Source organism: Apostichopus japonicus, chromosome 14 (assembly GCF_037975245.1).
Source record: "Apostichopus japonicus isolate 1M-3 chromosome 14, ASM3797524v1, whole genome shotgun sequence".
NCBI classification, from domain to species: Eukaryota; Metazoa; Echinodermata; class Holothuroidea; order Aspidochirotida; family Stichopodidae; genus Apostichopus; species Apostichopus japonicus.
The window spans coordinates 5,282,996-5,298,255 of record NC_092574.1 but is presented as its reverse complement, the minus strand read 5'-3'; the positions used below and the strand labels follow the sequence as shown (position 1 = coordinate 5,298,255).

At 39.5% G+C, this 15,260-nt stretch overlaps 2 protein-coding genes across 2 annotated transcripts in view; one reads left to right on the top strand and one right to left on the bottom strand.

The window, feature by feature from the left end:
- LOC139980359 (exosome complex component RRP43-like) overlaps positions 1-15,260 on the bottom strand; it is a 138,405-nt gene that overhangs the window by 23,754 nt on the left and 99,391 nt on the right. The gene's annotated exons all lie outside the window — the stretch shown is intronic.
- Positions 2,564-10,689, top strand: LOC139980354 (uncharacterized). Its single transcript, XM_071991972.1, has 2 exons — positions 2,564-2,716; positions 8,216-10,689. Exon 2 carries the CDS (start codon positions 8,224-8,226, stop codon positions 9,631-9,633), a length of 1,410 nt encoding a protein of 469 aa, XP_071848073.1. The 5' UTR covers positions 2,564-2,716; positions 8,216-8,223; the 3' UTR covers positions 9,634-10,689.

Genomic DNA, 15,260 nt, shown 5'->3' with positions numbered 1-15,260 from the left:
AAAGAAATACGAAATAATGAAAATAATCATATTCGTCAACTCTTAAGCATTCTTTTAGATGACGGAAACGATATTTTGCATGAAATTCGTCGATTCTATAATTTTTGTTACAGCACCGTCAACACTTTCTGCGGGATCTTTCCTTTATGAGTTAGTTCACCCAGAATTATGCGAAGATGTCTCTAAGCTTTGTGATGGTGAATTCACTTTGTGTTCTAATACATTTCATCTATTACGACCATTTTTTACAAATCCTTTTGGCATTTGATTGGTCATCTCGTGGTAATTATGGTTATAGTTAAAGGGTGTTAAGAATCGCGCAACGTATAATGCCGGTAATCTGACCTAGTGACGAATGAGGTGTAAGAGAAGTGTTAGACACCATCATCGATCCCAGAAAATACGCACACAGCTTGCTACATTCGGTTATTGGACACTAGTGTACAGTCAGTACATACAGCTGCGGTCAATACCCACAGCACATGTGTAAAAACGATACAGCGATGGACATCTCAGGTCTAGATAAAGTATAACAAGGTATCACGTTTCATTACTGTCTGCATTTTGTAGCGACAAGTAGAAAACTTTACTTGCAAGCAACGGAAAGTTAACTTTTTTTCAGAGCGCGGCACGCAGTTTGGGCAAGTCTTCAATGCCTTTAAGGTTCCCTCCAGAGCATCTCCAGAGCAGACTCGCGGGGTGATACTCTCATCCGAAAGTCTGTGAAGGATTCCTCTTGCTTCAGAATTACCTTCGATCTTAGTGATTACTGCTCATCTCACGAGAAGACTGGGTTAATTTTTTTGATTGATTTTGAAAAAGCTCTCGATAAAATAGACTGGCATTTTCTACGTAATTCCTTACAAGCATTTCGGAAAAATGGCATTCAGTGGATGAAAACATTTCATCACAACAGTGCCAGCTGTGTTTACAATAATGGTTATTCTTCTGGTAACTTTAATTTAGAAAGGGGAGTGAGAAAGGGATGGCCACTCAGGCCCTTTCTTTCTCTGGCCCTGGCCCTTTGATTGGCCTGTCCCAACCTTTTTTATTCTCCCAAAGCCTCTCGTTTATTTTATTCGTTACTTTAATAGGTTTATTCTTAAGTTTACTTGGGGATATGGGCAAGAGAAAATTAACCGTCGTACTATTATAAACCATATAGGTCGTGGGGGTTTAAATGTGATTCACTTGGATTCATTCACTGCAGGTTAAAATGTACTTGGATCCGTCGTTATACCAACGATATGTGTGTCCATTTACTCTTTACTCAGAGGGGTCTTATTTCGGAGGGTACAATCTCCTCCGTTCACTACTGCCGAAAGTGCATGGGACTCCTTGGAAAACCAATGAAAGGGTGTCTAAATTTGTACACAATATTTATATTTCAAAGTTTAGGAGCAATCTCAAAGCAGTTGCAAAATGGACGCTCTATTTCATTTTGACGAAAAATTGTGGTCCTCGATATTTTACTGTCCAAGGTAGTCGGATTTGGGAAACTTAACTCCAATATGTTCAATAGATGCTTATTTCTCATGAACTTAATTGATAATTTTCATGTACTTTTGTAAATGAGAGGAAGAGACGTTAGATCATTTATTTTAGCAATGTCATATTTATTTCTTCATTTCATTTAGAAACGTTTTCTGAGCCGTCAGTTCATTTTCTCGAAAGAAGATATTTTCTTGGTTTACAAAAGACTTATCCAGCATCCTTTCAACGTCTTAATTGATCACGCAAAGTATTATATTTTCCATTATAAACAAACTAATATGATTCCGACTATTGATTATAAACTTAAATTCTTCTATCCATCTATCTATCCGTCCGTCCGTCCGTGAAGGGGGCGACCGCCCCCCCCCCCCTCCTTAAGCATATATTTTTATGATATCGCTAGTAATTTAAAAATAAAAAATGCTGAAATGCGACTTACAAGGCCTGGAAAGTGCCATTTCCAGAGATTTGGGAGTATTTGTCGGCCCAAATTTTCTTTTACGCTTCGCGCCAACTCATGGGGGCGCTAAGCTTAGATAGTTTGCCTACAAACTTCACCCCTCCCTTGGCGAATACCTCGCTACGCCCCTGGACAACACAAAATTCTTCTTTATTTCAAAGAGACATACAGTGTTCTTAGCTATACAGAATTTGATCTCCCTGATATATATTAAGCGAACTATGTTGTGATGACAATGCCGAGATCATCAAGTTAGCGAACTGAAATGTATGTATGGCAATAAAATGTTTAACGCAAAGTTTAGGGGAAGGGAGAAGCAAATTAATCATACTTCCGGCTTGGGGAGGGGTTTTAGGGGTAGACTCCTCTCCCCTTTGAGATGTTTTTTGTGTCGAAAAGGGAGCTTAAAATGGTGATATCTTTTCCACCAGTTTACCTGTATGCATTTCCGTAGTAAGAATGATGCCAGTGTTATGACTTGTGTACTTGTTTTATGAGGTGCTGTGAACACGACCATCATCGCAGACGTGCCAGTGAAGAAAGTATAGCTATTCATGCATAATACAGATATCTGACTAGAGTTTAAAGGTCGGTTATTTTTCTTTGCCTGGAATTACCCTATTATTGCGAAACATTTTAGTGATTTAGAATCGCCAGTTGTTGTATTATAGCAAGTGGAAAATTTATAAGCAACTCCTACTTAGAAAGATCAATTAGAAGCTATTCAACATCAGCGAGACCAAGACCTCACAAAGAGATAAGGTTAGTTTTAAACATTTTGATTTGTGTTTTTTTTCTGATGTATGTGTTTTATGACTACTACAATTTCTGCTGTAAGAATGGTATAACGGATCCTTGAAGTGGATCCCTTTTCTCATTATAATTATACCGAAACAACCTCGTTCGTTGCATTGATGTTGAACGATGCGCTTTCGCCTTCACGGCGGTCACTTGACAGAGGACAGAATCAGTGGCGTAGGAAGGTACTTTTGAGTGGGGGGCTGAAGACTGATGGCCGGCCTGGGGAGGGGTCTAAGGGGAGGGGGTGTTCCCCTCCCCTTTGGATTTTTTTTGCATTTCCAGGTGGCCTCAGATGCAATTTGGTGCAATATAGCACACTTTAACACCCACTTCATTTTGTAAAGAATTTTGCATTTTCACCTGGCCTTAGATGCAATTTGGTGCTTCAAATGAGATTTTTTTCTCATTTGGAAATGAAAAAGGGGTTTTCTGACTTGCGGAGCGGGGGGGGGGGGGGCGGAACGATACTTCCGCCCCCATATTTTTCACTGGGGGGGGGGGCTGGCGCCCCCAGCCCCCCGGTTCCTACGCCCTTGGACAGAATACACACTTGTCCATCGATCACGGACATTAAATGGCTCCATTACCGTATGCCTTCTTAACGCACAGTCAAGATCTTATGTGTTCATGATAGAGAAAAAAAAAACGCAACTTTTTCTCCAATCATTGAAACGTAACGTTTCACGTAAGGCATTGCTGATTGAGAGAAGTGGTGTTGTTGAACTACACATAAATGTGAGAACAATGTGCATATGTGTGTGATTGATGTTGTTGCAGTTTAAGTCCGATAATTTACCACTTAATGGTCAATAAGCAGTACAATATTTCATTCACGAATCATGGATGCATGTACCTGTTGTGTATACGATGGCTTGTCAAAGTAATTGTAGAATTTGACGAATGTAACGGAAAGCACGAGAAAGTCTATGATGGTATTTGGAAAGTCTATGTAAGTCAAAGAGAGATATCCTAGACGGAAAAGGCAAACAATTGTTTGATTTCAAACTGCGAAACTTGACACTCCTGTGCGGCCCGCCCTCTTACACATGTCACATGGTATAGTAAACCAAACAATGACCAGTAAACCCTAAATTTAGATTCTGACGTACATATATAGAGGTGATAGTTGTAAACAAGTCTCTCATTCACTTTTTAGCCACAGTGACGTAACCAGCGGGGGTGTGGTGAGGGGACGAATCCCCATCCCCGTTTACCCCCCCCCCCCCCACAAAATGACATTGGCGGGCAAAAAGTATTGTAACAAAATTACCAAATGCATTGAAAGGCTCAGTTTAACCAGTTCGCGGCTGGCGCATATCCGTAATTGACGGGAATTCTCAAATTAATACCAGTTAATTGCGTCTCAAGTTAACTATTACCCTACAATTTTTCTTTAGGTTACCCTACGAGATAACCTGCTGCCATGCTTGTTATATCATGAGTATGTTTATAATTAATTCACTCGTTATATCAACCGTCCAAAGTTAATCCGATATTGTTACTTGGAAACTACACGATGATATATTTCGTAATTTCAACATCGCATTTGTGAATTCGCACAGCCTGATTAGTCGTTAGAATAGGCCTAACCGTAAAATTAAGTTCCAACGAATTTACATACTTAAGCCGAATAACGTAGTAAAACCGAAGGACTATGGCTTTGGACAGACAATCTTATAGTAGTGGCATGAATGAAGCCTAAGTCGATGAAGCTGAGCTTCATATACAAATATATGTAATCATAATTATAGTATATCATAGATAATGAGATAGCTTAAACCTTAATGTTGAAAGAAAAATCCACACCAAACTGAGAACTTCAGAGAAAACAACTGAAAGGGCGAAAACAGAACCCAATTGTCAAAATCCCATCGCTATAGCATTTTACGTTTTTAAGTTTATTCAAATTCTAAATTTGAGTGACAGTTGACAAATTTTACTGACAACGTGAATTGAATCATAAATACACAGGCCTTAGCAGAAAAGTGTGATCGATATATGTATGTACCAGGGGCGTCGGAGCCGGTACAACGCCGGACCAATATCCACGGCGCAAAAAAAGAAAAAAAAAAGTGGGACTAAGAAAAAAATGGCAAAAAATAATCAATAATGATGACCGCAAGTAGGCTAAATGTGACTACTCTGACATGGCAGGGGTCTTGTTTTCAAGCTCGGGAAGTGCCATTTCCTGCAATCTGGGAGGCATTTTTCAAAATGTTCTCCATTACGCTACACGCCAAGCATGGTGGCGCGTAGTTTGACCTACCAACCCCCCCCCCCCTTATAATTATGATAGATGGCCACACTCTGCTCTGCTGTACCAATCCCAAATAGCTTCCGACGCCCCTGTGTACTGTAAACAGTATGAGAACAGAACACACAGGGTTGTCAGCTAAGAGTAAAGTGACTTTCTCCAAGCGCGTATCCAGAGGGCGGTTACTCCCCACCCTAAAGACAATAAGAGAACAGAGAGAGAAGAGAGAGAGAGAGGGAGAGAATGAGAAAAAATGGGACCATAAGCGGGGAGAATGTAGAGGTGGAGGTCTCACACAAAATCTCACAAAAGGGTGGAAACTGGAATATCTCATTCCCATTGAAGGCTAAAAGTAGACGTCGTAGACATAGCGGCATACCTAAGCTTTTGTCCCCACACTTTTGAAAAGATATCTACCCCGGTAACTAAAGTCACCATATGAAAAATGAATTCAAACTACCAAATTGTAGGCTACGTATAGAGGCAGACATCGAACAGAAATGTTTTTGGTCTTTATTCACTCGATTTGGAGGTAAATTCTCTCAATTTTACCAGTTGTGTTACATACAAACTGGCCACCCTGCTGCAGATTGCACCGTGGCACTACCGTATTGTTGATTTTGTGTAACTGGCTACGGTGCCACGGTTTGAACTAGCTAGGCCACCCTTCTTGTAGCTTCTATTATGAGTTGTTTATTACCAACTGGAATAATTTCTAACCAACGAATCAATATTAGGCTAATCCTATGCATTCATTTGAACTTTTTAATATAATTTCACATGGCTAAAGTCTCGGACGATTGGTGAAACAAATTGAAAGCTCTGAAAATATCGTCTAGACCCTATGCAGATCAGCGACGTAGCCAGGAATTTGAAAGGGGGGGGGAGCACTTTTTGCGATTGATATGGATTTTCAAAGTTGTAGGCACGACTATCTGAGCGGAGCGCCACCATCAGTTGGCGCGGAGCGTACAAGAAAATTTTGGTTTTACAAACCCCCCAGATGGCCGGAAACGGCCCTTCCCGAGTGTTCATTCTGGTTCCCTGGCCTCTTGCTAACTTGAGACACCTCATTCAGTATCACTTTTAAGCCCCAAAAACAAACGAGTTAAAATAGTACGTAATTCAATACCACATAATGTATTTAAAATTAGCAAGGTACATGTACAGAGTAGTCTTACTTTTCAACTTCTGATACTTGTAAATACAAAGATAGGCCAGAAATGTATATATTTTATACAACTATAGCCAGTAATTGTCTTTGATACAACTGTAGCTTATGTTTAAGTTAGCCTTATAAGAGAAGTCTAGAGCTATCCGACGATTGCCATCTGATGCAAATTTCTCAACTGTTTTCTCAACTGAAATATTATCTGCGTTAACGGGTTCTTAACTAGATGTTAAAAAACTGACAAGATCGGATTCTAGACTTTTTCGTCGGGTAGAGTGTTGAATGAAACGGCACGCAATAGAAATGACAGCCTAGATGACAGAAGAATAGGTCACCTAATTTAGCCATATTCTTGCTACGTTCATTTCAATAGTTTTTCCTGTCTATATAGACTCTTAAACTCGTCCAGCAAGCTTATCGATTTGAATTATGGGTGTTTTTAAAAAAAAAAGATAGCTTGGCCCAAAAAAGTGTAGGCCCGGGCCTACAGTGCTACATACTGGCTACGCCCCTGATCATATGATATGATATTATCAGCAGATTTTTTTTTTCCTGTTTGAATTCTTTCACATGTTCTTTTACATATATATCAGAAGACAAACACAGTGCTCTATTTCAATTTTTCCAGTAATATGATTCTTGTTTGTTGTCCAATGTCTGGACTTTAATACATTTGACGAACTTAACTGATGGACAATATAAACTTTCATATTTTGTAATATAGCCAGATATGCAGTGGCCTAAAAACAAATATCGTTATCGCAGTGTATTAGCAGTGTAATAATTATTTATAGGAAGTGCGTATCACATACGATTGCTAGCTTAGCCTCATAACATGCTGTTCGTGCAACAACTTAAGACGAATCATAGAAAGGATGAGAACGAACGTTGTCGACGTTGTTGTGCATATACGGTTCGTGACATTCCATAGAGTGCGGTTAGGTAGGCAATATGTATCTTATTACGCAGTGGCCAACTGTAGGCTTCTAATAGGCTATATGCTAAATTTAGCTTATTGCATATGCCAAACTAAGTAAGTAGTTGAATCAGTAGGCGTGAATGTTACTACGATTATAATTGAGTTAACGGAGCTGACGAGTATTCAAGATCAAAAGAGCACTGACAAAATACCATTGCTAAAAAAACGACAGTTTATTAAAAATAAAATCGACACTGAAAGGGGGAGCGGTCGCTCCCCCGGCTCCCCCCTGGCTACGTCCCTGATGCAGATAGCGCAAAACAGATCAATAAATTTGATCCGACCCGACCCCCCCCCCCCCCAAGATGAAATCCTGGCTCCCCGCTTGACTTTCTGTACACTATATCAAGTTCATATAATTTTAGTAGGACTATCCAGTCAACGATTTAGCAGATGGAACTCAGGAAGTGTTCAATTTGGATAAATAAACATTCATGACAGTACCGTTACCATGGTTTCAAATGTTTGGGAATTGAACATACTGGCATTGCCTAAAATGACCGAACTGGTCGTGCGAGAGGCTTCCCTCCACTCAACTCTCAGCCTCCCCCCCCCCCCCATCCCAGGTGTCAACATAACTGATATTCTGTTAAAGAAAGATCATTCAAATGTAGCATTCCTGTTCTACAACATGGATTATATAAGATTATATTTAATACAAACAACCACATGAAAATTGAAATGACATGAACTATCTCTGTGATACAATTTATAGTACATACCCGACATCAAAGCAAAGATGCGTAGCAATTGGCAGTGCAGACCATTGAACAACCGGGCACTTCAGGAGCCCCGAAAAAAAAACTATGGGAAAACGTCGCAGAAATTGATGGATTAATAATGATTTTACCCAGCTCTGTTTACAATTTTTGTCACATGAGTCATTCTATTATTTCAGTAAATTATCTTTTATAAATGATCATATTAATGAAAACAAAAAGGGAAAATATAAAAGAATACTATAGAATGTTGTCTACAGCTAAGCTCATACATTCTTCAATCCAAAATACGCCAGTGATTTTTAAATGTATTGTTATTCAAATTGTTCTTCTATAGCTTCTACAATGGCCGGTTGTCATTCTATACCCGATTGGTGGAAAAAAGTCCCTTGTCATTTCAATTGGAATCTTGATCAGAATATTCTCATAGACTTTAAGGGTATAACAAACAACCTCGATAGTAAACTGGAAACCAGAAATGAGATAGAATGGACGGAGACAGCCTGTGATATGCTGTTATTCAGAGGTTATCTAGAGGTCTCTAACTTTGAAGGGGTGCAAAGTAATTCTCAGAAAGCCGAAGAATTCTTCGTGGAAGCGGAGAGAGAAGCCATGAAAGTTGCAGATGACGATGAACGTCAGGCTTACATCATCATTGTAAATGCAAACAGGTTGTGGGTTCTGGAAACTATCCACGAGGGAAAGCAGAACGAGGACAGACGGTTAAGACTTCTCGCAGAATTAGAACAAAGCTGGAGAAGACATCGAGATGAGCTCTCTCAAACGAGACTTGAAGCCTTCATAGACGCTACTGCTGCTTTCGCTTTAACAAGACTTGGACCGAATAAATACAAGGAAGCCGAACGAAGATACCAGCGAGCACTAAAGACCATCAAGATTAAATCTTCATGGTATCAGTCTCTTGGTGCAGTTATTGGACGACAGGCTCGTCTTGGGTCGAATAACTTCAGTGAACCGTATGATGGCATCCATGATGAGATTCAGTGCTATGAGAAAGCGATTGAATTGGAACCAACAAACAAGTCGGCACAATGTGACCTAGCAAAGGTTTTGCTGAGAATCCCAGATCGAGTCGATGAGGGCAAAGATATCATGGCCAACCTTGACGCAAATACATGTGAACTTATCATAAAGAAAGGTCGTTTTTATCGTGGTTTGCTTGATAATGAAAGAGCCATTGATGTTTTACGTAAAGGCGAAGAGCTTCAGCATCCCCGATCCGAGTTGTTTCTACAGATATCGATTGTGTACCGATATTTAGCAGCCGATGCCAGAGACTGGAATGATAAGAACAAATATAAAAGATTGGAAATGAAATATATTGATAAATGTCTTGAACTAGAACCTTCTCATTTTCAATGTAAACTAAGCAAAGCGATTGCGTTTGGTAAGGCGCGACGTAATGAGGAAGCACAGGCAATGTTCAACAGTATAATTGAGGAGTACAAAGGCACTCCGCATAAGTTGATCGAAGCTCAATATCGACGTGCTTGTAGCTTGTTAATTGTTAATAGAAAACAAATAAATGACAAAGTGGCAAAGGCATTTGAAGATATCATAGAGACAGCACTGGTAATAACGAAAAATGTAGATATATCTGCTTGTGGTCAAACTGCTGAATTTGCAAGGAAGGCCAAAGAAAATTTACAACAATATTATGAAACAATAGACGATGGCGATATCATGGCACAGAACCTTCGTAGCAGGGTAGCAGAGATTGGATTGAATGATTAGGTATCTATTGAGTGGGCTAAACACTTGGAGAATATTTATAACTATACCGAATGTTCTATACTGAGATCAGACAATATCATTGACTTTTATAATAAATATTTAGTGATAAATGAGGCAGCGAGAAGATCGTTGCACCTCTGATGCCCACTTTTCTGGCTATTCCAAACCCACCCACCGCTATCCCTTCTCGTATGTTGGGTCGAATGCGGAAAAGTGATCGGAATGCGGAAAAGTGTTCGGTTAAAAGTTTTTCCAATGGAATAAGAAATTAATCTTCTTCCTCAATTGTCGTACGGTGATTTTTTGATAAATTTATGATTGTTGTTGTTTGGTAACTTAGATAATTGCTACTCGTAGGCTGGGTCGCAATCCGGAATGCAGAAAAGTGATCGGTTAACAATTTCCCAATGATATCAGAAATAATCTTCCTCATCATTTGTCGAACGGTGATTTTTTGGTATATTTATGACTGTTCTTGTTTAGTAACGTCCAATCAATGTGCAATCTTTCTTCCATTCTCGAGGACCACATGTTGTCGTCATAATGAAATGAAGCGTTCCATTTTGAAACTGTTTTGGATTGCTGCTAAAATTTGAAATATAATTATTGTAATCAAATTTGGACACTTTTTTTCATTACTTTGTAAGGAGTCCCAGGCACTTTCGGCAGCAGTAGAAGTGTCCAAATGATGGGTTTCGGTTCGGAAAGCAAAACTCCAAAATGTTTAATTTCGTTTTATTCACCGGATACTAGGGCCGAATAGACTCTTATTTCTTATGACCTTAATTGATGGCCCTTTGTGTACTTTTTGCAAAAGAGTTGAGGAGACGTTATTTCATTTATTTTGGCAATGAAATATTGTTTCTTCATTTCCTTTTGACGGTGAAGAACGTTTTCTGAACCGTCCATTTATTTTCTCGAATAGGACATTTTTAAAACTCTTCCTTTCAAAGCATCCTTTTAATTTTTAATTTTTTAACGCAATGTATTATACTTTCCATTGTAAGCAAACTAATGTGATTCCAACTAATGATGAGTTGTTTTATAAACTTTCTTTCTTTCTTTCTTTCTTCTTCTTTCTTTCTTTCTTTCTTTCTTTCTTTCTTTCTTTCTTTCTTTCTTTCTTTCTTTCTTTCTTTCTTTCTTTCTTTCTTTCTTTCTTTCTTTCTTTCTTTCTTTCTTTCTTTCTTTCTTTCTTTCTTTCTTTCTTTCTTTCTTTCTTTCTTTCTTTCTTTCTTTCTTTCTTTCTTTCTTTCTTTCTTTCTTTCTTTCTTTCTTTCTTTCTTTCTTTCTTTCTTTCTTTCTTTCTTTCTTTCTTTCTTTCTTTCTTTCTTTCTTTCTTTCTTTCTTTCTTTCTTTCTTTCTTTCTTTCTTTCTTTCTTTCTTTCTTTCTTTCTTTCTTTCTTTCTTTCTTTCTTTCTTTCTTTCTTTAATATTGTAGTCGATTGGACTTAATCTATTGTACAGGTCACAGTATCGTTCATTTCATTCCCTTTTTCAAAGTGATAGAGCTATGTTAACCTTACCCCAAGAGTCACAATCAAGTCCAATTACAGGTTAAGGCTAAAGTGTACATGCGCGTGAAAGGATAGACCCTCAGAAAGTTGTCGTTTCTTACTTTTATTAGGGCACGCTAGGCAAAAGTAGAGAAACTTATCTGATGGCAGTGAAAGCTGCCCTGAGCTAATGTAGGTCGTACTTGATCGTGCTGAGATTTGTGCTATACCAGCAATGTGTAAGATAACAAGCAGAATTTGTACAATTGTAGTATATTGAACAGAATGACTTTAAGCCTTAGTCAACCTTGTTCTACCGTTCCTAGAAATGATTCGTCTCGAGTCATACGGGCACATGTTTCTTTGTTCCTACATTAAATTACTTTCTATAAAAGTTGTTCACTTGCTCTTGTACAATACGTTTCAATAAAAAAACCTGCTTTCTTGAATTCTTGAGTTCTCTCATACTTTGTATCTTTATCCACGTTTATATAAACTGTATGTTCCACACCAGTGCTACAGAGTGCTCGAAACGAGTTGAGGAGTCACAAGATGGTGAGCATTTGGAGCTGAAAACTCCTAGTTGGGAATAAATCTGGGATGGATTCAAACAGATCTGTCCTTAGGAGGCAGTGGTAGGCTTGAAGTTTCCATGCTAGTCTATCTTGGGGATATGAGCCTTCCTATTATTGGTTATAACGTGATTGTCAATCTGTTACATAGAGATGAGGTCAAGGCAAATGTTAACACGTTACTTGGCGCAATGCCGGGAAATATGTAGGGTGACATAGAGGCTATTGTCCGCCAGATTGATGACAAGTCAGAGCAGAACTTAGGTCCCCAAACAAATATGTAGTCATACCAGGAGGGAAGTATGTGGAAGTAGAGTTCCCATTAGTATATGGTAAGAAATGTAACTACGCAAATTAATATGTATTTGTACCAAACTGTGCTAGTGATCATACGCAAGGTCTGGAAATACAAAGAATTAAGAAATCTCCTAGGTTTTCTTGGCTACTATCGAAGCTATATGTGTATTTTTCTTCGGGAAAAGCAAGTCCGTTATTCAAGTTATTACGGAGTTGAACGAAGAAGAAAGGAAACACTAAGAGTGCTGGAAAGAAGAAAAACAACGACCTTCCAAATACAGACCAGAAAATACTTTGGACAGATGAGCATCGCTTCATACTTTGCAACTAGATTGATCGACTGACTGTCCAGCCAGTGATTGTGTCCCAGACATTTCCCTGCCGTACGTCCTCCATACCGAAGCCTCATTGGCGGGTCTTGGAGCAGTCTTGTACCAAGAGCAGGAGGAAAAATGAGAGTGATTACGTTCGCGTCTCGTACCCTGACGCCAGCATAAAACACCCTGACAACAAATTCAAGTATTTCTGACCTTAAAATGGGCCGTTACGGTTTGGTTCCCCGATTATCTCCTGTATGCTAGCCACAGATAACAATCCGTTAACGTATGTTATTTCCAAAGCTCAGCTAAACGCTTCATAAAGAGGTGAGTAGCCGAACTCGCAAACTTCAGAGAGCTACCGAAAGGAGTGTATTTGGAAAGTGCCAGAAAATGCCTTGCGGACTATTTCAAACCAGGTTGAAGCAAACTCCCAATGAGCAGTAGTATATGCAGAGTCCATAACTGCTGATGTTAACAATCTGGAGATTACAACAACATCGATTATAACACCGGTGTTAATTGCCTAGCATCATTTTGGACGAATTAGAAAGCTTTTCAGGCTAACGTTCAACTGGGGGAGGGGGGGGGGGTACATTACACAGGTCGGGGACACAAAGCAACGTAAAAATAAAGAAGAGGTAAACTCCTCAAGCCCGAGCACTTTTGAATGGGTGGGGAGAATTGAAAATGTCCACTGAGGGTCTCCTAAGGAGGACGATAAAGTGATTAGTGTTGAAACATTCGCATGATGAAATGTGCCACAAGAGTGTTGAACCAACAACTCCCTGGTTGAACGCACTCTTGATTTGGTACGAAAAAGATTTTATTGGCCTAATATGGCAAGATTTCGAGTACTATGTGACAATAAGGGCTCCATTAATGCCGATCATCACTACTGAGCCGTTCAAACTAATCTGAACCGGAAAAACCTCAATATGCTGCTGACCTTGCGCGAGCAAGAGCGACTCATTTGGACGGAGTCATTACCAAAGTTTGTCCATGCCTACATTTGTGCGAAGAATGTAGCGACGTGATACGCACCATTTTATCTTTTGTATGGTAGAACACCTCGACTTCCAGTGGACATCTCTTTTGGTCTGGGATATGATACCAAGGAATATCATGACAGTGAATCTTTGCAGAAAGATGGAAAACCGAATGAAAGAAGCATACAAGATTGCGTTTGAAAGTGTAAAGAGGCAATTCAACGAAGCGAAACATAGACACTCAAAAAATGTTCACAGTACGGTCCTCCATTCGGAGACAGGATACTTGTGAAAAAAAACTAACTCGTTTTGAGGTTCCTGGAAACTCCGGCCAAATTGGGAGGAAAAAGTACACTGTTGTAAGACAATTGTTTATGAGATTGCGCCATATGACAACAACTTAGGACGTGCCCGAGTTCTGCACAGGAAGTTGTTGTCACCATGCGATGCAATTCTACCTGATGACGATAACCCACAACAGCCAACGAAGGCTAAAACTCGGAAAGAGCTGCATGCCGGGGAAGACTTTAGGTCAAGGATCCAATGGGAAACTGACAGTTTAAGTAGCGATGACGATTGGTTTGACTATGGACATAGTACAAAAACACACGTACGAAATAATAATGATCAAAGAGGGGATCAAATTGTCCAGAGGGACCTGGAGACTTGGAAGAAACTGCAACGTTAAACGATACTCAGTATTTGATCAGCATGAACCATATAGTGAGGTTAGTAATCTCAATATGACTTGGTCTCATGCGGAAATAGAGACTGGTAACTCAATATGAGACTTGGTCTTATGCAGGGGTGAGGCAGGGAGTACGTGCAATAGGGACTGGTATCTCGATGAGAGACATGGATCCATGCAGTGGTAAGGGGGGGGGGGTGCAGGGAGTCGGTGAAATAGAGGCTGGTATCTCTATATGAGACATGGATCCACGCAGTGGTGAGGGGGGGGGGCAGGGAGTACGTGAAATAGGGACTGGTATCCCAATGAAAAACATAGATCCATGCAGTGATGAGGAGGGACAGGGAGTAGGTGATCCCTCAGAATCACTGAAGACCAGACATCATCGACTTAGACAAACCAGGAATAAAGTGACATATGACCAGTTGGGTGACCATACATGGATTCCACAACCAGCGGTTAATGAGTTATAAACATTTCATACCAGTTCATATCCAAAATTTCCATATTTCTATGATATAGCTCAGTCTGCACAATAAGTATTATTATATTCCATATTTTTTGTTGGTTCTTCAGGATTAGAGGAACAGTTTATATTGATTATGTTTGCCAAACATTTGCTTTCCTACATGAAAATGCTCATAAAGCCGAGGTGGTTTAGCATGAGACCCCAGAAAGGTGTACTCGGCATGAATGAATGAAATGAATATTTCAGTATCGTTGTCAGTGACAAAGGAAAAATCACTTTTTATTACATGTCGAGGATGAAATCTCTCGAGGAGGGGGTGAGCGTAACGGGTTGAAATAAGGACCCCACCAAAATGTCATATGTAATGCGAGTTTTGAAACACCCATGCAGAGACTGTTGCATTATTGCCATTGTTTAAGGTTACATCAAGTTGTTCTTATTCTCTCTTCTCTAACTCCTCTGTGGCGGCGGATTAGTTTAGTGACCCGGCGTAACATCAGTAAACCGTGCAATTCATGCAGTGTTTGAAGCTCATCTATTTTCACAAGCTGGAAACTCCCGATGTCGAAATTCAGTGTCATATGAAACTTACATATTGATGCTGACTATGAACATGAGGAAGCCCCACAACAATCTTTAGTGTAGGTCTACATACATAATAAGTAATTTAATATTTACCATATAGAGATATTTGGCTGTCCAGTATGTAACATGTATGTAGGCAAACGGCGCAATTCTTGCACTGTTTGAAGCTCTTCTATTTTCACAAAGCTGGAAACTCACGTTGTCGAAATTCAGT

Bases quoted from the DNA above. Each gene is read 5' to 3' on its own strand.
- LOC139980354 (XM_071991972.1), top strand. From the start codon at position 8,224: ATGGCCGGTTGTCATTCTATACCCGATTGGTGGAAAAAAGTCCCTTGT.